We start from the raw sequence: 24530 nt of genomic DNA, 5'->3' as shown, positions 1-24530 counted from the left end.
CGACTGACGATGTTACACACAGTAAATTCTAAGTGGGAAGCATTCAAGGAATTAATCGTGGAAGCTACTAGACTTTTCATACCGATGAAGAAATATTGTTCAAGGTTTAGGCCTAAATGGTTATCAAATGAACTAATGAGACTCGTGACAGAGAAGAAAAATGCATGGGATGCATATAAATTATCAGGCGACGCAGAAGCCTGTAGCAGATATAAGCTAGTCTGTAATCAGGTCACAAAGGAGGTTTGGCAGGCAAAGGCGGATTACGAGAAATCTTTGGCAAAAGATGCTAAGAAAAACAGCAAGGATTTCTTTACTTATATAAACTCTAAAAGGAAGGGGCTGAATATGATTGGTCCACTTGACATCGATGGTTCGACTGTTGATGATCCTGCTCAGATAGCAAACAAACTGAATGAGTATTTTGCATCTACATTCACACGTGAGGAATCATTACAGTTTGAAAATGGAAGAAGGTTATCAAATTGTAGCAGTGTGCTTAATGATTTTGTAATAACTGAGAGCAAAGTGGAGGAGAAATTGTTGAAGTTAAACATAAGAAAGGCACCTGGGGCGGATGGGATCTATCCAGTTATATTAAAGGAGGCGGCAAAGCAACTAAGCAAACCCTTAGCCATAATTATGAGAGCATCCTTGGATTCAGGGGAGGTTCCCACGGACTGGAGATGTGCAAATGTATCCCCAATTCACAAAGGAGGTTCGAAGGGTGACACGAATAATTACAGACCAGTTAGTTTAACTTCTGTTCCGGGTAAAATAATGGAGTCACTGGTTAAAGATGCATTGCAGGATCATCTAGACAAGACTGCAGCAATAATTCAGACACAGCATGGGTTTGTTAAGGGAAAGTCTTGTCTGACAAATTTGATTGGTTATTATGATGTGGTCACAAAGGAACTGGATGCAAAAAATAATTTTGATATCATATACTTGGATTTCAGGAAAGCTTTTGACACTGTTGCGCATGGAAGACTACTGTACAAATTGGAGCAGAATGGTATTAAGGGTAAGTTGCTACAATGGATAAAAGGATGGTTAAGTGGGAGAAGACAGAGGGTGGTAATCAATGGGTGCTGCTCTTCGTGGACTAATGTTATTAGTGGAGTCCCACAGGGTTCGGTGTTGGGTCCACTGTTGTTTTGTATATTTATCAATGATATTGATGAAGGTATATCAGGCTTAATGTCGAAGTTTGCAGATGACACGAAGGTTGGCAGGGTTGTTAATGACAGTAATGGCAGTGTGCTACTGCAACAGGATCTAGATAATTTGGGCAGATGGGCTAAGAAGTGGCAACTGAAGTTTAACCTTGACAAATGCAAAGTACTGCATATGGGTAGAAGTAACCCCAGAGAAACGTACCAACTGTATGGTACTACACTTAAGGTGGTAGAAAATGAAAAAGACCTGGGAGTAATTGTGCAGTCAGATATGAAGTTTTCTGAGCAATGTAGACAGGCTGCTAGGGCAGGTCATGGGGTTTTGTCAATGATATATAGGAATTTTGCTAGCAGGGAAAAGGAGGTGATTGTCCCTCTGTATAAGGCAATGGTCAGGCCACGCCTTGAGTACTGCGTACAGGTCTGGAGGCCTCATTTTAGGAAGGATGTAGATTTGCTTGAGCGTGTACAGAGAAGAGCAACACGATTGGTGAGGGGAATGAAGGGATCCTCTTACCAAGAGAGGCTTAAGTTCTGCAAATTGCAGTGGCTGGAGACTAGGCACCTGCGCGGTGATCTGATTGAGGTCTATAAGGCCTTGAATGGGTTGAGCACGCTGAATTCTGATGGGATCCTCCCACTTGTTCAGAATACGAACCTACGGGGACATAAGTTCAAATTAAGAAAGGATAGATGTAGAATAGATGTCCGGAAATTTGCCTTTAGCCAGCGGGTGGTTAATTGCTGGAACAAACTTCCATCTGTCGTTGTGGAAGTTGATAGATTAAATAAATTTAAGGAGGAACTGGACAGGCATTTGGAGGGAATGGTGTGATTTTTTTTTTTTTTTTTTTTGGCTGATGCTGCATAAGCTCCTACACTTGCTTTCTTGCATCAAGTGCCACTACTACTACTACTACTACTGTTGTTGTTGTGGAAGTTGATAGCTTAAATAAATTCAAAGCAGAACTAGACAAACATTTGGAATGAATGGATCAGTGAAATAGGAAGGGTTTTTTTTTTTTTTTTTTTGGCTGATGCTGTATAAGCTTTCTTTCTTGCAACATGTGCCTCTACTAATGCTAATGCTAAAATAATAAGCTAACAAACAGCAAAACTATAAAAAAGCAGGCAGCCAAGTATTGTCACATTTTGCTTACTTACTGTGCTTATATTTTGACAATTACATAGAGAATTCATGATTAGTTGGAATTATTGTGCAAAAACTAGAAAAATCCAAAAGTCAGAAAATACCAGATCCTGAGATTGCTGGTTTTCAAACCTTTGAAAATTTAGTAGAATAAAAAAGACCTATATCTTTTTGAAGTTATATTAAAATTTCCAAATTAAAAAATTACTTACTACTTGGATACATTTTTCTTCACAATCCAAAAACAAGTGGGCATCTTTTGCCACCAGAATTCTAGCTGTACACTCATCTGCTATAACTGCCCAACTGCTTGGAGGAGCATCAAGACCTGTTAACAAGATTTTTAAAAAAATTACACATTTTCATGCAAACATTTCTAATAATTATCTAGAGACTATTTTCAGAAATAGTTGCAACAGGACTGAAGCTAAAGCATATCATTTAATCTGAATATTACAAAGCTATAATACACTATTTAATAAACTACAACAATATATTCTAATAACACAATATTAGGGAGTAACTGGCAGTAAAGTTTCCAAATACTTTATTTACATTATTGACCACATTAATAAAAAATATAATAATAAAAATAAAAAATAAAATAATAACATACCAACAAAGAACCGTACAGTAAACCCCCGCTATTCGCGGGGGTTACGTTCCTGAGAAATGCCGCGAATACTGAGTTATGGCTCCCATAGTAATAAAGGGGTTCCGTTCCAAAGTATGAAATATATAAGAAAAACTAGTCTAAAATTTTGTCTATGTATGTATTATATGTACCTTCGTAATATGACTATGTACATAGACAGTACATAGTGAAATGCAAGGATATGGCATCGAAATGAAAATAAGAAACAATTTAATATTAAATATAATATTTATTAGAAATTTCAAACAAATCTTTCAAACCAGGGCCTTTGCTAGCTAGAAAACTTATCCCGCCAGTGCTATCACCAGTTTCGCTAAAGTGTTGATAAAGGAGTTTTGCCTTTTCACGAATGATGAGTAAACTTAACGGAATTTTATTTTGAGTTCGGTCTTCTATCCACAGATTTAAAGCTTTTTCCGTTTTTTTCTAATTTAACATCACGAGTTACAGACCAAATTCTTGAAGCAATTTTTGAAGCGTTTTCACGGACACTATGGCGGATTTTTTCTTCCGATTTTTTGATTGATTGTACCGTTGACTCACTGATTTTATAATGTTTTGCCACTGAGGAGACACTTTCACCATTAGAAATTTTGTCTAATAACTCAATTTTATTCGCTAATGTCATCACCTTCTTTGATCTTTTCACATTTCCCTTGTTATTGGTAACCATATTTTTGTACAGGTCAGAAAGAACTTGTCCACAATAAAGTCACTTTCTTCCGTTAACACACTCAAACAAGTCTGTTTTACACTGCAAAATGGTAGATTTATCACTTTTGTAAGCATATCAATTTATAAATTGATAAATTTATTCAATTTATAAGCATATAAATTAAAAGCAAACGACGAAACCTTCCATGACAAGCACACATACTGAACAAGGATTAGCGAGAAACATTCACGCTCGCGATTTTGTCACCCCTCTCCCCCCACCCACTGAGCACTGTTTTGACCGGGAAAGATGATTTTAGCCATGCCCGTGCTTTTTTATGGCGGAAAATGTTCATGGCGCTTTAAAATTCACATTTTTTTAGGTTTCATTTTATATTAAATCAGTGACCGCGAATACAGATACCACGAATAGCAGGGGTTTACTGTACAAGGAAAATGATAATTAATAAGAAAAAAGTTATATAAAAATCAAAATAATGAAAATATACGATTATCTAGATACAGATTTCAAGAATTGGGAGGCGCCTCCGTAGCCAGGTGGGAAGGAGCAGCAGTGCGTAGCACACACTTCTTGATTAGACCGGGGTTCGAGCCCGTCACCACCAAATATGGAGGATGCGGAAAGGTCAGAGAATGACCACCGCATATCCCGGAGCAATATGGCGTTAGTTGCTAATGCTCCTAAAAACTAATCAACAAACAAACAAACAAGAATTGGGAGTAAGCATCTTTTTTTGAGTTTTCTGTTTGACAAAAAAGATACCCAAACTCATGTCAGTGAAAGATTTTGCAACTCTGTTAAAGAAATGAGAAGCTAAATGATATGATCTGTGTCAGGTTTGCCTAGTTTTCAGATGATGCAATTTGCATCATCTGAAAACAAAGCACAAGGAGATCATTAAAGCATGAGGAAAGTAAAACTAGGTATGAGACCTGATTGAGGTACTTAAGGCTTTCAACTTTCAACAATTGAGTACTCTAATTGATAATGGCATTTTCTCTCTTACTCAAACAGCAAGAGGAAGGATGCCACAAGGACATGATTATATTTAACCCGGGGGGGGGGGCTCACATCTGATGAGTATGGGCTTGGCACACCCAGGGTCCTGAGCTGGATATCATTATTCTTCTCTTTCTTGATGATTCCTTTCTACTTTTTACTGTCTCTCTCTCTCTCAGGGTAACTCGGGGAATTTTTTTTTGCTGGTTCAGCATAAGCTTCAGGCTTCCTTGAACCATATGGCTAATAATAATAATAATAATAATTAATATAATAATTAAGGATAATCATAAATACACACACATGCATATCATGGTGTTCAAAGAAAGTGCATCATCCCTTAAAATTGAAAGTGTTGTTCGAATAACGTAAGTATATGACAATATTTCTCACAGATTACATCAGATAAGATTCGCACGCATAGGTGATGATGTAATATTGCATCAGCTGTTACTTTCAGCTATATAAGCAAGTTCTGCAAGAGTTGCAGTCATTCCTTGCTTGTGTCAGGATGGTGAGTTACGTGCAGTTTATGCCACAAAGAAAGAATGCTGTTGTTGCTTTATGTGAGGAAGGATGTTCTTCCCATCATATTGCTTATAGAGTGTCTTGTAATCAGTCGACAGTGAGTAGATTTCTTTCCAAACTCAAGAATACTGGTTCTGCTGATAGGAAAAAAGGAACTGGACGCAAACCAGTCTCTACACCAAAACAGGACTGCATTTTGAAGCGCTTGTGCCTTAGAAACCAAAAAAGCTTCTCCATCCGAGCTGAAAAGAGAATGAGAAGAACATACAGGAGTGGTAGCAAGTGCAGTAACAGTCAGGAGACGCCTCTTCAAAAATGGACTTGTACTCGTTGTCCTAAGAAGAAGCCCTTCCTCACACAAAAAATGAAAAAGGCCCAATTAATTTGGTGTAAGGAGCATGTCAAATGGACCCCCGAGCAGTGGAAATCAGTTATTTTCTCGGATGAGAAGAAATTCAACCTGCATGGCTCTGATGAGAGACAAATGATTCACTGGTGAAGAATACATCCAAACTGTATGGTGTCTACATGAAAATTTCCTACCAGCCAAATGATATGGGGGTGCATTTCATATCGCGGAGTAGGTCATCTGCAATTTATAAAAGGTTCCGTAAATGCTAATGGATATCTGGCTATATTAGAAAGCAAATTGCTGCCAACCATTAGAGACCATTTCAACCTGCCAAGTAACTGGATCTTTCAGGATGACTCTGCTCCTTGTCATCGGGCAAAAAGTGTAAGTAAGCACTTCTGTAGTTACTTTAGCTTCATTTCTCCATTAGAGGTTCGACAGTAATGTGTTTACATTTGTTACAGGTGAAAAATGGTTGGAAGAATGGTCCATTACAACTCTTAGCTGGCCAGGAAATAGCCCAGACCTGAATCCTGTAGAGAACTGTTCGCATCGTGTGCAATCTGTAGTTGCCAGAAAGAAACCAAAGACCCTTCATGAACTTCAGGAAGCCATAATTTGTGTTTGGAACCACGAACTATCAGTTGATTATCTTCAAAAATTGATCTTGTCAATGCCTCCACAGTGTGCTGCTGTCATCAGGGCCAGAGGCAGTTCAACTAAATATTAGTTTGCACCTGTTGAACTTTTCATTGTTTTCTGTTTAAAATGATAAACTGAAGCAAACTGAGGGCTTCTGATAACATTTCAGCCATGATTGTCGTGTTTACCAAAACTGTTGCATAAAGGGTGCAAATGCTCATTTTGGAATATTTTGAGAGTACCTATCAAATATTACTTAGCTTTGCCTTAACTATTAATAAATATCTTTTGTTTATATTTCTATTTGTGATGCTAGTCATTAATGTAACATACCATCTTGAAAAAGGGTTAGATATGTGATATTCCTAGGTGATGCACTTTCTTTGAACACCAGTGTGTATATACAGGGTATCTCAAAAATATTGGTACAAACGTTTAGGGGAGTTAGGTAACATCTAAAGGAATGTGAATCGCATAGGAACCTATAACCGGAAATGTCACGGGAAAGTAGTAGCAGAGGCACAAAAAGCAGAAATGACACAAGACAGTAGTGGCAAACATTTATTTGACATAATATTAACAATGGAGTACAAGATGGATGCATTTCATGATGTTACAACAGATGCTCGAAGGTTCCACCATGAGACGCAATGCATGTGTCACACCGACACAGCATGGATTAGCAGACACGGTTGAACACACCTGGAGTTTCTTTGACAGTAGCAGCAGTGCAGGTGAGTCTCACCACGAGATCCATTTCCGTCTCCACAGGCGATTCATACACAATAAATTTGAAGGCCCCCCCACAGAAAGAAATCGAGGCTCGATAAATCAGGTGAGCATGGGAGCCAAGCAACAGGTTCACCACGGCCAATCCATTGACGCCCAAAACGCCTGTTCAAATGGTCAAAAACACATTTTCTATAATGGGCAGGCGCCCCGTCATGTTGAAACCAAATGTTGCGTCTCACATTGGCTGGAGCATCGTCAAGTAACCCAGGTAGAACTTGTTCAAGAAAGATCCAATATTTAACGGAGTTCATGCGGGATAGTAACAGGTATGGGCTGACTAAGCAGTTACCAACCATACCTGCCCACACATTTATTGCGAAGCGATGTTGTGCTGCATGGGGGCGCACACCGTGTGAGTTGTCGTGAACCCACACATGAGCATTGTGCTGATTGAATAAGCCTTTCCGAGTGAAATAAGCCTCATCCGTGAGCAAAACATAGGCTGGAAAATTCAAGTCTTGAATACTTTCTTGGAGAAACCACTATGCAAAAGCCACACGTGCAGGATGATCTTGGGGGAGCAGTAACTGAACCCTTTGGAGATGAAAGTGGTGTAAGGAATCGTTGTGCCAGACACGCTGTACACTGCAACGAGACACTCCTAAGGCAGAGGCAACAGCACGTGTGCTGGTAGTAGGATTATTCTGGACGGCATTCAACACACTTTCTTCCATGGCAGGAGTTTGCGTTGAACATGGTCTGCCCGCACTACTCCTGTTACCTCTAAATGACCCATAATCACACAAATATTGATGCACACGCGCAAACAAACAGTGGTCCAGTACATGTCTGTCTGGGAAGCGTTCTCCATAAATTCGTTGAGTGGCTCATCCATTGCCCTCTGCTAATCCATACACTAGATGCATGTCTGCCAGCTCACAGTTCATATATCGATGCATGCTCTTCATGCAGCAACTACCGCACCATCTACCGACTTACGGTGACGTTTCCGGTTATGGGTTCCTATGCGATTCCCATTCCTTTAGATGTTACCTACCTCCCCTAAATGTTTGTACCAATATTTTTGAGACACCCTGTATATAGTATGGATAAAATGAGTAAAAGTGACAAATATGGAAGTATACATAAATTATGCCACAAGGACATAATTATAATTTAATATAATAATCAAGGATAATCATAAACATGCACACACATGCATATATATATATATAGTATGGATAAAATGAGTAGAAGTGACAAATATGAAGGTATATAAAAATTCAGTTTTAGAAGTTAAAAAGGTTATATGGCAATTGCACTTTGTCTCTTGCTTTATTACTTCTAATTTATATAAATATATATATATATATATAACGAACATAACGAAACAGGCCTACGCACTCTGGATTCATTAAGAATTTATTACAGTATACACAGAGCGTACAAATAAAGGAAGAAATTCTTCCTTTATTTGTACGCTCTGTGTATACTGTAATAAATTCTTAATTCTTAATATATATATATACACACACACATAGAATAAACTTTTTAACTAAATATACAAGAAAACAGAAAAAGGAAAAGAAACAAAATTAGCATAGCAAACGTAAGTGGCTGCTGTGTCGCACTATGGCCATTGTGTGCCACATATGTGCCGATGCACCTAACAAATCCCAAATATGAAAAATAGAGTGAATAATAAAAATAAGACCCATGCATAAAAAGTAAAAAGGGAGGGGGAGAATCAAGTAAAGGATACTGCAGGAGGAACACTCCTAAAATAATTTAGAAAAAGCCAATTAATTGACATTTAGTGGCACCCAGAAGATAGCGCCATGTCCAAATTATGTGAAATATCACTAAAAACAAAGATGAAAACCAACTACAACACTTGACCAACAAAATAAATAAATAAAATAGACTGAAAAAATTACAATAAATAAATAAACAAAACTGACCCTTTTGCCCCATTTCGATGGAGGACCACAAAGCCAATAATGGTCAGAAAATCACTGCATTTCGAACATTAGACAAATTTATGCATCGCCGAACCGATACACTAATTGTCTCACATATGTAATGGACCTGAATAGTGGTGGCCCTTGTGTAGTGAAAAATTATAATAGAACAGATCCAAGCAATCAGATGGCAAAAACAAACCAATGACCAAGTCACAGTTAAATAAGAATATATGCGAACGTTGGTCACATGTTGTAGTTTTTTTTTTCATCTCCATTTTTAATGATATTTCACTTAATTTGAACCTGGTGCCATCTTCTGGCCACCATTAATTTCAATTAATTGGCATTTTATAAATTTATGATATTTGGTATTTTATTAATTGGCTTTTTCTAAATTATTTTATGAGCATTCCTTTTGCACCCTTTTATCTTGATTCCTCCCTTTTACTTTATTATGTACACATTTATTTTTATTTCTCGCACTACTGGTTTGCCATGCCACATAACCTGTTTCGTTTACTTGTATTTTTATTTAAATTATATATATATATATAGTTAGAATATAAAATAAGAATATGCCAGTCACATATCAGGGCAAGTAAATGGCAAATATAAAGTAAATCAGTACATAACAGAAAGTAAACCAACCAGTACCAGACCTATAGTACTTGGGTAAAAATACTGGGCAGATGGGCTAAGAAATAGCAGTTGAAGGTTAACACTGACAAGTACACAGCAGTGCATGTGAGTAGGAATAATTCAAGATTAATGTACCAACTGTTGGTACTACACTCAGGATAGTAGAAAATGAAAAAGACCTGGGAGTAACTGTACAGTTAAATATGTAATTCTTCAGTGGGCTGTGCGCATAGACTTCCAGGACAGCTCGTGAGGTTTTGTCAATGATATAAAGGAACTTAACTAACAGGAATAAGTCTAACAGGAATCTGTAGGCATCATTTCAGGAAGGACATAGGTGTGCTGGAACAGGTGCAGAGAAGGGCAACAAGAATGGTGAGGGAAACAAAGGGGTGCTTTTACCAAGAAAGGCTTCAGTTCCGCAATTGCAGTCTGAAGACGAGGTACATAAGTGAGCTGATTGAGGTGTTTAAAGGCTTTGAATGGATTGAGCAAACTCACTGCTGATGGCATTCTTCCTCTACTTTAGACTACACATGAGGGGACATTAATTCAAATTGAGTTACAGAACAGATGTGCAGAAGTTTGCCCTCATCCAGAGTCACTAATTGTTGGGATGAACTTCCATTTGTTGTGGAAGTGGGTAGTCTGAATAAATTCAAGGAAGACTAGGAATTATTACAGATGTACAGGTGATATGGGAAGCTTTTTTTTTTTTTGGCTGATGCTTTATAAGTTTGTTTTCTTGCATCATTTTGCTAATACTAACACTACAACAACAAACAAATGAGAGAATTAATCACGATAATGGGTGTTGCAGAAGGAATGCACTACTAACATAATTTATAAAGAATGCCAATTAATAAAACTACCAAATAATGTAAATTTATGAAAATACCAATTAATTCAAATTTAGCAGTGCCCCTTAATGGCACCAGGCCCAAGTGGACATGAAATAAGACTATAAACAGAGACCAAAATCAACCACAACAAAGTGACAAGTGGTGCGAAGGAAAAAATAAATAAAATAGAGCAGAAAAAACATTGTGCCCAATCTCTTCGGAAGGCAGGATAACAATAGTCAGGGAATTACTGCATTTAGTATTAGTGGTGGTAAATGACACAAAAGAAAGCAAGCTCATAAAGCATCAGCCAGAAAATAAAAAAAAAACACTACACACTTCACCCATCCATATCCTCCAAAAATTTGTCTAGTTCTTTGAATTTATTCAACCAATCCACTTCCACAACAGGTGGAAGTTTGTTCTAACAATCAACCACAGGCTGAATGATGACAAACTTCTGCACATCTATCCTGCAACTATCCTTCCTCAACTTGAATTTATACTCCCTCGTGCGTAGCCTCAGCAAAAGAAAGAATGCTATCAATGTTTAGCTTACTCAATCCACTGAAATCCTTAAACCCCACCAGATCTCCTTGCAGGTGCCTAGTGTTCAGACACTACATTTGTAGAACCTGGTAAGAGAATATCCAAGAGCCTTTGTAAGAGCCTTTCTTGGTAAGAGAATGCTTTTGTTCCAATTTACAAATCTGGTTGCCCTGCTCTGCACCAGCACATCTACATCCTTCCTAGAGGCCTCCTGCTCTGTATACAGTAATCAAGATGTGGCCTGACATCTTGATTACTGTTGATGTACATGGCCTTGTACAAATGGATAATCACCTCCTTATCCCTCCTAGCAAAGTTTCTGTATATCATTGACAAAACCCTATGAGCTGTCCAGGCAGCCTCTCGGCACTGCTCAGAGAATTTCATATCTGACAGCACAATTACTCCCAATTCTTTTTTTCATTTTCCTGAGTGTAGTATCACACAGTTAGTATGTTAATCTGAGATTACTACTACTCATATGTAGTACCTTGCATTCATCAATGTTAAACATCAACTGAGAATTCTCAGCTCATCAAGCTGATTTTCCTTGACCTGCAGCAGCTCACCCTGATTATTGTCATTAACTACCCTGCCATGCTTTGTATCATCAGCAAACTTAGACATTAAGCCTGATATACCATCATCAATTCTTTTTTTCATTTATCTGAGTGTAGTATCACACAGCTAGTATGTTAATCTGAGATTACTACTACTCATATGTAGTACCTTGCATTCATCAATGTTAAACATCAACTGAGAATTCTCAGCTCATCAAGCTGATTTTCCTTGACCTGCAGCAGCTCACCCTGATTATTGTCATTAACTACCCTGCCATGCTTTGTATCATCAGCAAACTTAGACATTAAGCCTGATATACCATCATCAATTCTTTTTTTCATTTATCTGAGTGTAGTATCACACAGCTAGTATGTTAATCTGAGATTACTACTACTCATATGTAGTACCTTGCATTCATCAATGTTAAACATCAACTGAGAATTCTCAGCTCATCAAGCTGATTTTCCTTGACCTGCAGCAGCTCACCCTGATTATTGTCATTAACTACCCTGCCATGCTTTGTATCATCAGCAAACTTAGACATTAAGCCGGCCTCCGTAGCCGAGTGGTCAGGAGTGGGAGTGCAGTAGCACACGCTCTTTGAGTAGACCGGGGTTCAAGCCCCTGACTGCTGAATACGGTCGATCTGCCAACCCGCACTGGACCAGCGTGGCAGATTATGGTCCATTTCCCTCAGCATGAATTGTTGAGGAGGCTTCCATCCTGCAGTGGGTTGATAATGGCTGCACTTTACTTTACCATCATCAATATCATTAATAAATATTGAAAACAACAATACATTAAGCCTGATATACCATCATCATATCATTAATAAATATTGAAAACAACAATACATTAAGCCTGATATACCATCATCATATCATTAATAAATATTGAAAACAACAATGGACCCAGCACTGAACTCTGGGAAACTCCAATAGTAACATTACTCCAAGAAATGCAGTGCCCATTGATAACTACTCTCTGTCTTCACCTGCTCAATCATCCCTTTATCCACAACAGTAACTTGCACTTAATGCCAAATTGCTTCAGTTTGTACAGCAGTGTTTTATGTGCAACGGTACCAAAAGCCTTTGTAAAATCCCAGTACAGTCAGTCCTCATATAGCACGATAGTTATGTTCCTAGAAACCCTCGTGCAATGCAAAATCGTGCAATATAAACAACAGGCCCTATGGGAAAAATAGGGTTAGGTGCCGACCACCCAAGACTGAACACACACATTTGTAACGAGAACATTACCAAACACAATAAATAATCGTAATAAAATACATAAGTATTTTATTATGACTATTACATAATAAAATATTGCTAATGCTTTTGCTTCTATCGTAAGCAAACTTGTTTTTTGTTTGATTTTCTATCCAAACAGATGACAGCCGTTCCATCTCTTCCAATTCTTGGTGTCTTAATCTAATGGATTTACACTTTGAGTTGTTCCTGCTATGAAAGTTGTTTTTATTTTCTCTGCATTCTTTGTAATTCTCGGCATTGCCTCATTTAGGCCTGTAGCACGTGCAATATCACATGGTCTTTCATTTCGCTCAAAGTGTTTCACAATTTCATATTTTTTCTCTTTCGACAGAGACGGACTGGCCATAAGACTTACTGGGGAAACCCCGGTGGGCCAAGGCCAGTGTGATTTTGGCCATAAACCATAGTATGAGGCCACTATAAATTTTCCCGGGTAAGAATTTTTGACCTAGTCTGCCTCTGTTTATCGATAATGCTTTTCTTTTTTTCTCTGAATCTGCAGTGAATCACTGAATCTCTCTGAATCACCAGGACGCTTCCTTTTCACACCTTTTAAGTATTTTACTAATTTTTAGGGAATAAAGCACAATTACAAAACGAGGAGGCACGCTTGATACACATAAACTAAGCTGCGCGCGTGTAGCAACTGAATAAACAACACCGTAAAGGCAGAGATTAACACCTCACATTTTACTAAAGCACATTTCTAGGGGTTACTAACATAAAACAATAAAAACAATTTCCAGTTGCATTTCTGCTAGTGAAATCTGTTATAAACTCGATCTAATTGCATTTGCGATTATACCGATAGCTGGAATTGTGTTGGTTTTTACGTTATTATGGTGAAATGTTTTTCCCCTTCACTGATATAAAAAACAAATACATTTTCAGAATCTTCTCTTCATTCCTATCGTGTTGCATTCAACTGCCATTTCTTGTAAACATAAAGGCGAATCGTGCATAAGCGAATTCAGTTCGTGTTATATAAGATATCGTTCCCCTATTTATAAATCGTGTATGATCAAATTCGTGTAGTGTAAACACGTGTTATACGAGGACTGACTGTATATGATATAAAAATTATTTTTGCATCCAGTTCCTTGGTCACTGCATCATAGTATACAATCAGATTGGTCGGACAAGGCTGCCCCTTAAAAAATCCATAGTGTGCAGCAGTATAATTGCATTCCTGTCTAGATGGTAGTGCATTAACTCTTTAACCAGTGACTCCATTATTTTCCCACGAACAGATATTAAGCTAACAGGTCTGCAATTACTCACGTCACCTTTTGATCCCCTCCTCTGTGAATTGGGTTTACATTTGCACATCTCTAGTCCATAGGGACCTCACCTGAAGGATGCCGTCATAATTATGGCTAAGGGTTTTCTTACCTCCTTTGCTGCCTCTTATTATATAACTGAATAGATTCCATCCACTCCAGGTGCTTTTCTTTTGTTTAGCTTCAACAATTTCACTTCCACTTTCCTTTCAGTTATCACAAAATGATTTAGCTGACAGTTAGAGTTTGATAAACTTCTAGCATCCATTTCCCTAAATAATTCCTCATGTGTGAATGTAGATGAGAAATACCTATTCAATTTGTCAGCAACCTGAGCAGGGTCATCAACAGTTAACCTATTGATATCAAGTAGCCCAATGTGATTCACTCCCTTCCTTCTATCATTAATATAAGAATAGAAGCCTTTGCTACTGTTCTATGCATTCTTTGCCAGAGACTTCTCATAATCAGTCTCAGCTTGCCTAAACCACTTTGTGACTTGATTACAGACTACTTTATATCTACCACAGGCTATCACCAAATAATTTATATGAATCTCTGGCATTTTTCTTCTCTGCCAAAAGTCTCATCAGTTCATCCGACATCCATTTAGGCCTAAGCCTGGAACAGTACTCCTCAGCAGATAGAAAAAGCAGTGTAGCTTCTATGATTACTTCACTGAATGCTTCCCATTTAGAATTTGCTGTTGGTAACATTATCAGTTGGTCCTACTGCATAGAACTTAAAAACTTTCTCAAAGCACTGCAGTCATCCTTATGAAAGCAAAAGCTTTTCCCTTTACTCTTGACAGTTGTTGTGTCTATAATTAAATTCAACATTAGTACACTGATCACTGCCACCCAGTGATTCTTTTACCTGTAGATTCTTTATTCTTGCAGACTCACTGCTGATAACCAGATCAAGAGTACTGCTCTGTGTTGCTGCATCTCTAACATGCTACTGCTGCAGAAAACAGTTATCCAATAAATCTACAAAATCCTGTTAGTGTGTAAGTGACCAATCCACAAATTCCAATCAACATCTGGAAAGTTGAAATTACACATTATAAGATACTCCGATTTACTGGCTTACTCTATTTCTCTGTATAGCTGTTTTTTTATACTCATCACAGTCATTAGGCCTATAGCACAGTCTTACTCTCATTTTTGTTTTCCCAGTGCTTATGTCTCACCAAACTGACTGAACATTGCACTGGTCAACCATGTAAACTGGATGCACTGCCTTAGATTTAATATGCTTCTTAACTAAGAACATACTTGCCAATGCAATAATTATGAGTAATAGTGTCCCTTATATAGTGAAAATTTATACCACTAAAGATCAGAACTTTTACAAGTCAATGCCAATCCACTGACAAAGAATGAGACTTAAATAAAAATATATCAAATGAAATCGAACTATAAATGCAGTAAAAGTGGCAATAGCAACATGGCTCAATGCTAACTATATAGCATAAAAATGAACTTTGATTAAATAAATAGTAAAGAAATAAAAACTGGGAAAGAGGAAAGAAACCAGAAAGTAGATACTGATGGCTGCAAAGCATTACTTACCACATGATGCAACAAGTAGTAGACAGTGCTCTGCAGCCAACAATGTTTGCTTTAGATATTTTCTTCCTTTTCACTAAGTTTCTTTCCTTTATCATTTTCTTTATTTATTTTATTTATATTTTATTTATATTTTTTTATGAAAACCCCAAACACGAGAGGTATTAGAACCTATAGTACTTAGTACCGTGCTTGAGTTGAAGATTGAGAAGACGAGAAGATATTTGTTGACATTAAACTTGAACTTCTGTAGACTGTAATTTTCAGGCAATACATATGAAAGAAGGTTGTTCCAGAAAACGGCAGTTGAATGAATAAACAAGGAAGATGAAAATTTGGTTCTGTGAGTTTGACGTCGGACAGTAAATGGATGTTGGATGGATGCAGAATGTGTTCGGACTGTTTTGAAAGAGAGAGCGGGAATTACAGAAGCCAATTCAGAAGAACAGTGTCCATGGAAGTATCTGTAGAAAAGGCATGCAGCAGAAACAGTATGTCTATGAATTGGCTTCTGTAATTCCCGCTCTCTCTTTCAAAACAGTCCTGCCCTCTTCTGAATGGAATCTAGCAGCCTGAGAGAGATTTTTTAAGGGTACTGCCCCAGATGTGGGAACAATATTCCACGGTAGGGCGGATTTGCGATTTGTACAGAGTGAACGGCTGTTTGGAAGAAAAGTAACGCCGAGAGCAAAAGAGAAAAAAAAGTTTTTTAGATGCAGAGGAAGCAATATTTGTAATGTGCTTGTGCCAAGAGAGATTAGAAGTCAGGGTGATCCCCAAAAGAGATATATCAACTTGCCTAGAAATCGGAGTGTCACCAAGGATAAGCATAAGAGCAGAAGAATCCTTTTTGCGAGATATAAGACAAGACTGAGTATTAGCATTAGCATTAACAAAGGCACATGATGCAAGAAATCAGCCAAAAAAAAATCTTCTAATTTCACCCATCCACTCGTTCCAAATGTTTGTCTAGTTCTGCCTTGAATCTTTTAAGCTATCAACTTCTACAATGACAGATGGAAGTTTGTTCCAGCAATCAACCACACGCTGGCTAGGGCAAACTTCCGCACATTACGGCAAATTGTGGCAAACCCTTAATCATAATTATGGCAAACCCTTAGCCATAATTATGAGAGCATCCTTGGACTCAGGGGAGGTTCCCACGGACTGGAGATGTGCAAATGTATCCCCAATTCACAAAGGGGGATCAAAGGGTGACACGAGTAATTACAGACCAGTTAGTTTAACTTCTGTTTTGGGTAAAATAATGGAGTCGCTGGTTAAAGAAGCATTGCAGGATCATCTAATCATCTAGACAAGACTGCAGCAATAATTCAGACACAGCATGGGTTTGTTAAGGGAAAGTCTTGTCTGACAAATTTGATAGGATATTATGATGTGGTTACAAAGGAACTGGATGCAAAAAATAATTTTGATATCATATATTTGGATTTCAGGAAAGCTTTTGACACTGTTGCGCATGGAAGACTATTGTACAAATTGGAGCAAAATGGTATTAAGGGTAAGTTGCTACAATGGATAAAAGGATGGTTAAGTGGGAGAAGACAGAGGGTGGTAATCAATGGGTGCTGCTCTTCTTGGACTAATGTTATTAGTGGAGTCCCACAGGGTTCGGTGTTAGGTCCACTGTTGTTTTGTATATTTATCAATGATATTGATGAAGGTATATCAGGCTTAATGTCGAAGTTTGCAGATGATACAAAGGTTGGCAGGGTTGTTAATGACAGTAATGGCAGTGTGCTACTGCAACAGGATCTAGATAATTTGGGCAGATGGGCTAAGAAGTGGCAACTGAGGTTTAACCTTACTTCTACCCATACTGCATATGGGTAGAAGTAACCCCAGAGAAACGTACCAACTGTGTGGTACTACACTTAAGGTGGTAGAAAATGAAAAAGACCTGGCAGTAATTGTGCAGTCAGATATGAAGTTCTCTGAGCAATGTAGACAGGCTGCCAGGGCAGGTCATGGGGTTTTGTCAATGATATATAGGAATTTTGCTAGCAGGGAAAAGGAGGTGATTATCCCTCTGTATAAGGCAATGGTCAGGCCACGCCCTGAGTACTGCGTACAGGTCTGGAGGCCTCATTTTAGGAAGGATGTAGATTTACTTGAGCGTGTACAGAGAAGGGCAACAAGATTGGTGAGGGGAATGAAGGGATCCTCTTACCAAGAGAGGCTTAAGTTCTGCAAATTGCAGTGGCTGGAGACTAGGCACCTGCGCGGTGATCTGATTGAGGTATATAAAGCCTTGAATGGGTTGAGCACGCTGAATTCTGATGGGATCCTTCCACTTGTTCAGATTACGAACCTAAGGGGGCATAAATTCAAATTAAGAAAAGACAGATGTAGAATAGATGTGCGGAAATTTGCCTTTAGCCAGCGGGTGGTTAATTGCTGGAACAAACTTCCATCTGTCGTTGTGGAAGTTGATAGGTTGAATAAATTTAAGGAGGAACTGGACAGGCATTTGGAGGGAATGGTGTGATTTTTTTTTTTTTTTTTTGGCTGATGCTGCATAAGCTCATACATTTGCTTTCTTGCATCACATGCCACTACTACTACTACATCTATCCTACAACTGTCTTTCCTCAATTTGAATTTATGCTCTCTCAGGTGATTATTCCGAGCAAGAGGAAGAATCCCATCAGCATTGAGCATGCTTAAAAGTAAAGATTGAGAAAGCCCAAGTCGACATAGCTATGCAGCAAGAACCCTCGTCCATGCAGGGAGAGTCATAGGCTACCTTTCATCATATAAGGTAGTACAATGTACCACAGAATGACCTTGGACAAAAACTATAATTAGGAATCCAGATATCACAGTAACTAAAGTATCATCATTTTGTACTGCCATTAGTACATGTCCACAGGTCACAACTCCACTTAGAACCCCCTTTCTTGACAGCCATCCAGGGGAAGACATCACCCAGGCAATTTCTATCATCCAGACCGCACTCCAGTTTCTTCCTGGTGGGCGGCTGCTGATAGGCTGACTCTAACTGTCGCTCGGCACTATGGCACAGCATACACCAGATAGATCTGCCCATGCCAATGGATCAAGATCGGAAGGCATCCTTCTCTCAACAGGCCTTCGAGTACTCAATCGCCCTGGAAACCTGTGCACCTACAACGACCCCCTCTGGGAGAGTACCATAGATATTCATTAGTGGCAACACCTGACCTAACTAACAAACTAGCCAACTGAACAGTTCAGGTGTCCTGGACCACATTGGACCACAAGGTAATCATCTCTCTCTCTCTCTCTCTCTCCGTCGCTCTGTGGAACACTCTACTCCAATTCCAAGGGACATGGTCAGATATAACACTAAGAGAGTGGACTGGCCATGCTTCCAAGCTGAACTTTAATCTAGGATCCTCGAAGATACCTCACTGCTTGCTACAATGACACCGGACAACTGTGTTCATGACATGACCAAGACAATCAGACTTGCATGCGACCTTTTGGTTCCACGGAGGAGATCATACCAGTATGCAATCCCATAGTGGAACCCCGAACTCCAAGACCTGAGAAAGAGGGTGTACCAGGCTAGGAAGACCTTCCAGAAAGTGCAAGCTACCCATCCCCCCTCCCTTGTGAGGTGGAGGAAGCTCGGGAAGCTTGCCAGGTCATATTGACAAATGTACAAATAAGATCCGTAAGCGTAAGAAGGAATCCTGGTAAGCCCTTGTCACCACTGCTGGAAATGAGAACCCCTAGGGCAGGCATGGGCAACTTTTCCTAGTTCGGAGGTCAAATTATCATTCTGTCTCCAAGTCAAGGGCCGGACCAAATTATTAAATAAAATAAATTAATATTAAATGAATTAAAACAAGTTGCTACTTCATATTTTATTTATTTATAATATAATACTTTGGTATAAAGCTCTACATAAATTATTATAATATAATGAACGACATAACAATTTAATGTGAAGATTGGTCTTGAACTTGAACTACGAGACTATCAATATTTATGTTAATATTACTTAAGGATAATCGCGTAGAATTTTCGAGGTTTTCGTCCGTTATTCTTGTCCGAATTTTTGATTTATTGTATTTCATCCTCGAAAAAAACTGTTCGCACATATACGTGCTGCCGAAAAGACAAATGATTTTTCTTAAAAAGGCGCATAAATTTGTATATTTTTCTTCCACCAAATAAAATTTATAAAAATCAGTCAAAGCAATGTTGTTAAATTTTGATTTTAGCACTAAATCCACCTGAAGCTCAATACGTTCCATCTGCAAGTTTTCTGGCACATTATTTACATCAGCATCCATCAGACGAGCAAATATAGTGAATGTGGAATCTTTGTTTTGGAAGTCGGCAAACCTTGTATCAAATTGCTCTATTAGTGCCGTCAGGGATATTTTTATGAGTTGCTAGAGTAGGAAAATGATTAACAATTTTTAGCTCTTATCTGACTTTCTCCAAATCTGCAATGTTTTGTCTCAGATCATAAAATCGTTTTAACATTTTACCTTTACTCAACCACCTCACTTCACAATAATAAGACACATCTTCATAATCCGAAAATAGGTCTGCCAAATACTCAATCAATTCGGACCTGGAAAGATTGTGCAAGGCTCAAGGGGTAAAATTTTTTTCAGCCTGGACTGTACTTGTTAACAGGAGAGACTGCTTGTACAGGGATGGTATACACTTAATGTTGTTAAAAATAGAAAGGGTGCAAGAATATTTGCTGATGCTATCGAAGCAGTGTTAGGTGGGTCGGAAAACTACTAGCTTGGGGGGGGGGAAGTTGTTATTTGGTTTTTAGGAGCATTAGCAACATTGCTCCGGGATATACGGTGGTCATTCCCTGACCTTTTCGCATCCTCCGTATTTGGTGGTGACAGGCTCGAACCTCGGTCTAATCAAGAAGCGTGTGCTACGCACTGCTGCTCCTTCCCACCTGGCTACGGAGGTGCCCTTGGGGGGGGATACAAGGAGTAATAGATTAACAGTAGCCACTAGCAGAGGTGAAATTGATTCTTGCACTGCTTCTATTGGAAGGAGCAGCAGCCTGGAAAACAAGATGCAGGATATTTCAGAGACTGCTGGGAGTAACTGCAGTACAAGTAAACACATGGGTTGTGTTAGGGCAGCTAAGAATAGGAACAGGTTCATGTATACTTGAGTGTACACCAATGCTAGGAGTTTGGTAAATAAATTTGATGAATTTGAGGTATTGCTCAAAACATCAAAGGCAGATATTGTTGGGATATCAGAGACATGGTGTCACACAGATATATAAGGAATGCAGAACTGGAATTTGGGGAGTACAATGTGTACAGAAAGGATACACAGGATAGGAAGGGAGGAGGGGTTATGCTTTTGGTTAAGAAACACATGAAATCCAAGGAAGTGAAGCCAGTTGACATCGCTGGACAGTGCAGTGTCGAGTCAGTTTCGTGTGACATAAGCATTGGGAGGTCAAAATTCAGAGCAGGAATGTGCTATAGGCCTAATGACTCTGATGAGTATAATAAGAAACTGTACAGGGAAATAGAGTGGGCCAGTACACCAGAGAGTCTTATAATGGGGGATTTTAATTTCCCAGATATTGACTGGAATTTGTGAGTTGGTCACTCACACACTAGTAAGGCTTTTGTGGATTTATTGGATGATTGTTTTCTACATCAGCATGTTCGGGAGGCAACTAGAGGGAGTAATACTCTTGATCTGATTATCAGTAGTGATTCTTCATGCATTAAGAATCTGCAGAAAAAGGAACCACTAGGTGGCAGTGATCACAGTGTGCTGAAGTGGGATTTACTAAAAGAGGTAACTACCATCAGGGGTAAGGGGAAGGGTTTTTGCTTTCGTAAAGGCGACTCAGATGGTCTGAGACAGTATTTAAATTCTATACAGTGGGATGATGTTACGAACAGCAAATTCAAAATGGGAAGCATTCAAAGAACTTATCTTGGAAGCTACTAGCCTTTACATACCAACTAAAAAATATTTTTAAAGGTTTAGGCCTAAATGGATGTCAGATGAACTAATGAGACATATGGCAGAGAAGAAAAATGCATGGGATACATATAAAATAACATGTAACACAGAAGCCTATGATAGATATAAGCTGGTCTGTAACCACGTTACAAAGGAGGTTAGGCAGGCGAAGGCAGATTATGAGAAATCTTTGGCAAAGGATGCAAAGAAAAACAGCAAAGAGTTCTTTATTTATGTAAACTCTAGAAGGAAGGGGATGAATCAGATTGGTCCACTTGATATCGATGGTTCAACTGTTGATGATCCTCCTCAGGTAGCTAACAAACTAAATGAATATTTTGCATCGACATTCACACATGAGGAGTTATTCAGCGAAGGGAATGCCAGAGGTGTATTCAACTCTGGCAGTACGCTAGATAATCTTGTAATAACTGGGAGTGAAGTGGAGGAGAAATTGTTGAAGATAAACACAAGAAAGGCACCTGGGGTGGATGAGATCTATCCAGTTATATTAAAGGAGGCAGCAAAGGAAGTAAGCAAACCCTTAGCCATAATTATGAGAGCTTCCTTGGACTTAGGGGAGGTACCCATACACTGGAGATGTGCAAATGTGACCCCAATTCACAAAGGAGGATCAAAGGCTGACACAAGTAATTATAGACCTCTGAGTTTAACTTCTGTTCCAGGAAAATTAATGGAGGCACTGATTAAAGAAGCACTGCAGGATCATCTAGACAAGACTTCAGTTAAAGCTCGGACACAGCATGGTTTTGTTAAGGGAAAGTCTTGCCTGACCAATTTGATTGGATACTATGATGCAGTCACAAAAGAACTGGATGATGCAGGGAATAACTTTGATATTATATATTTGGATCTTTGAAAGGATTTTGATACTGTTGCACATGGAAGACTGCTGCACAAAGTGAAGCAGTGTGGCATTGGAGGCAAATTGTTGCTATGGATAAAGGGATGGTTGAGGGGGAGAAGACAGAGAGTGGTAATCAATGGACACTGCTCATCGTGGACTAATGTTATTAGTGGAGTCCCTCAGGGTTCAGTGTTGGGTCCATTATTGTTTTCTGTATTTATAAATGATATTGATGATGGTATATCAAGCTTAATGTCCAAGTTTGCAGACGATACAAAAGTTGGCAGGGTTGTTAAGGACACTGCTGATGCTATGCTGCTGCAACAGGATCTGGAAAGGTTGAGCAGATGGGCTGAGAGGTGGCAAATGAAGTTTAACATTGACAAATGTAAAGTACTGCATATGGGAAACAGCAACCCCAGAGCAACATATCAACTCTGTGGTACTACACTGACAGTTGTAGAGAATGAAAAGGACCTGGGGGTAATTGTGCAGGCAGATATGAAGTACTCTAAGCAGTGCAGATATGCTGCAAGAGTAGCTCATGGTGTCTTGTCAATGATATACAGGAATTTTTTTAGCAATGATAAGGATGTGGCCTGACCATTCCCTTGTATAAGGCAATGGTCAGGCCACATCTTGAGTACTGTATACAGGTCTGGAGGCCTTATTTCAAGAAGGATGTAGAGCTGCTGGAACAAGTACAGAGAAGGGCAACAAGATTAGTGAATGGAACAAATAGTTGCTCTTAAGAAGAAAGGCTTAAGTTTTGCAAATTACAGTGTCTGGAGACTAGGCACCAGCGAGGTGATCTGATAGAGGTGTATAAAGCCTTGAATTGTTTGAGCATGCTCAAAGCCGATGGGATTCTTCCTCTTGCTCAGAATAAACACCTGATAGGGAATAAATTCGGATTGAGGAAAGACATGTAGGATAGATGTGCAGAAATTTGCCTTTAGCCAGCAGGTAATTGGTTGGGGGAACACACTTCCATCCCTTGTTGTGGAGGTTGATAGACTAAATAAATTTAAGGCTCAGCCAGACAGGTATTTCAAATGAAGAGTGGGGGTGAAATGGAATTTTTTTTTTTTTTTTTTTGGCTGATGCTGCATAAGCTTGCTTTCTTGTATCATATGCCTCTACTAATGCGCAGTGATTAAGTGCACTTAATAAAGTTAATACTGGCTACTATAACTTCCATAACATTTGTGAATTTAATCGATTTTGCACACAGATTTTGTTGGTGGATAATGCAGTGAAATTTTGTTAAATTTTCCTGATGGATGTGTAGTTCTATTGCTCTTTCATGAACTTTTCCAATAAATCCCTTCTGTGCACCAACCATTGCAGTGGCTCCATCAGTGCATATGCCAGATAGTGAACTCACTTAAGCCCAAATCTCTCAAAGACTGTGTTGACTGTTTCAAATATATCTTCACCGGTAGTTGTTCCTTTTAATGGCCGAAGCGCCAATAATTCTTCTGTGATGTTGAAATCCGCATCAACTCCTTGAAGAAATATTGCTAGTTGTGCTGTATCGGAGGCATCAGTGCTGTCATCCAAAGCAATTGAAAATGCTTTCAATCTAGCAATCTTCTCTTTTAAACTTTTTTTGATATCATCAACCATAATTTCTAATCGTCGGAGAACAGTACATCTCGACAAACGAATATTCTCGAAGTCTTTTTTCTTTTCAGAACATATTATACTTGCAACATCCAGCAGACATTCTTTGATAAATTCTCCTTCACCAAATGACTTAGAATGCTTAGTGATTTTTTTGCTTACCACAAAGCTGGCTTTGACAATATTGTGGTGCATGCATTCTTTGCTTGTTGAATATTTGCTGCTGGGTATCCAAGTTCTTCTTCAACTTCTGTATTTTATCTTTTTATAGTTGTCCATACATTTTTTGGTGATCCGCATGTCTTGAAGTAAAGTGTCTCTTCAAGTTGTATTCTTTGTTGACAGATATGGATTCCTTGCACAGCAAACATACAGGAAATCCTTTATCCAAAATAAAATAATAATCCTCCATCCAGTTGTCTTGAAATTGATGATTCTAGAACACACCATGTTTTCTCC

At 38.7% G+C, this 24530-nt stretch overlaps 1 protein-coding gene across 3 annotated transcripts in view; it reads right to left on the bottom strand.

Annotated features, from left to right (window-relative positions):
• Positions 1-24530, bottom strand: part of Vps16A (vacuolar protein sorting 16) — a 489369-nt gene that overhangs the window by 368165 nt on the left and 96674 nt on the right. For all 3 annotated transcript variants that reach the window (XM_090381825.1, XM_090381827.1, XM_090381826.1), the window contains one exon: positions 2544-2659. In XM_090381825.1, the coding sequence (XP_090237951.1) occupies positions 2544-2659 (116 nt within the window). The remainder of the gene's footprint in view (positions 1-2543; positions 2660-24530) is intronic.

Source organism: Mastigoproctus giganteus, chromosome 9 (assembly GCF_048544385.1).
Source record: "Mastigoproctus giganteus isolate SK-2022 chromosome 9, ASM4854438v1, whole genome shotgun sequence".
Taxonomy (NCBI): domain Eukaryota; kingdom Metazoa; phylum Arthropoda; class Arachnida; order Uropygi; family Thelyphonidae; genus Mastigoproctus; species Mastigoproctus giganteus.
The sequence above is the reverse complement of the archived record's forward strand: the minus strand, read 5'-3'. Positions and strand labels throughout refer to the sequence as shown.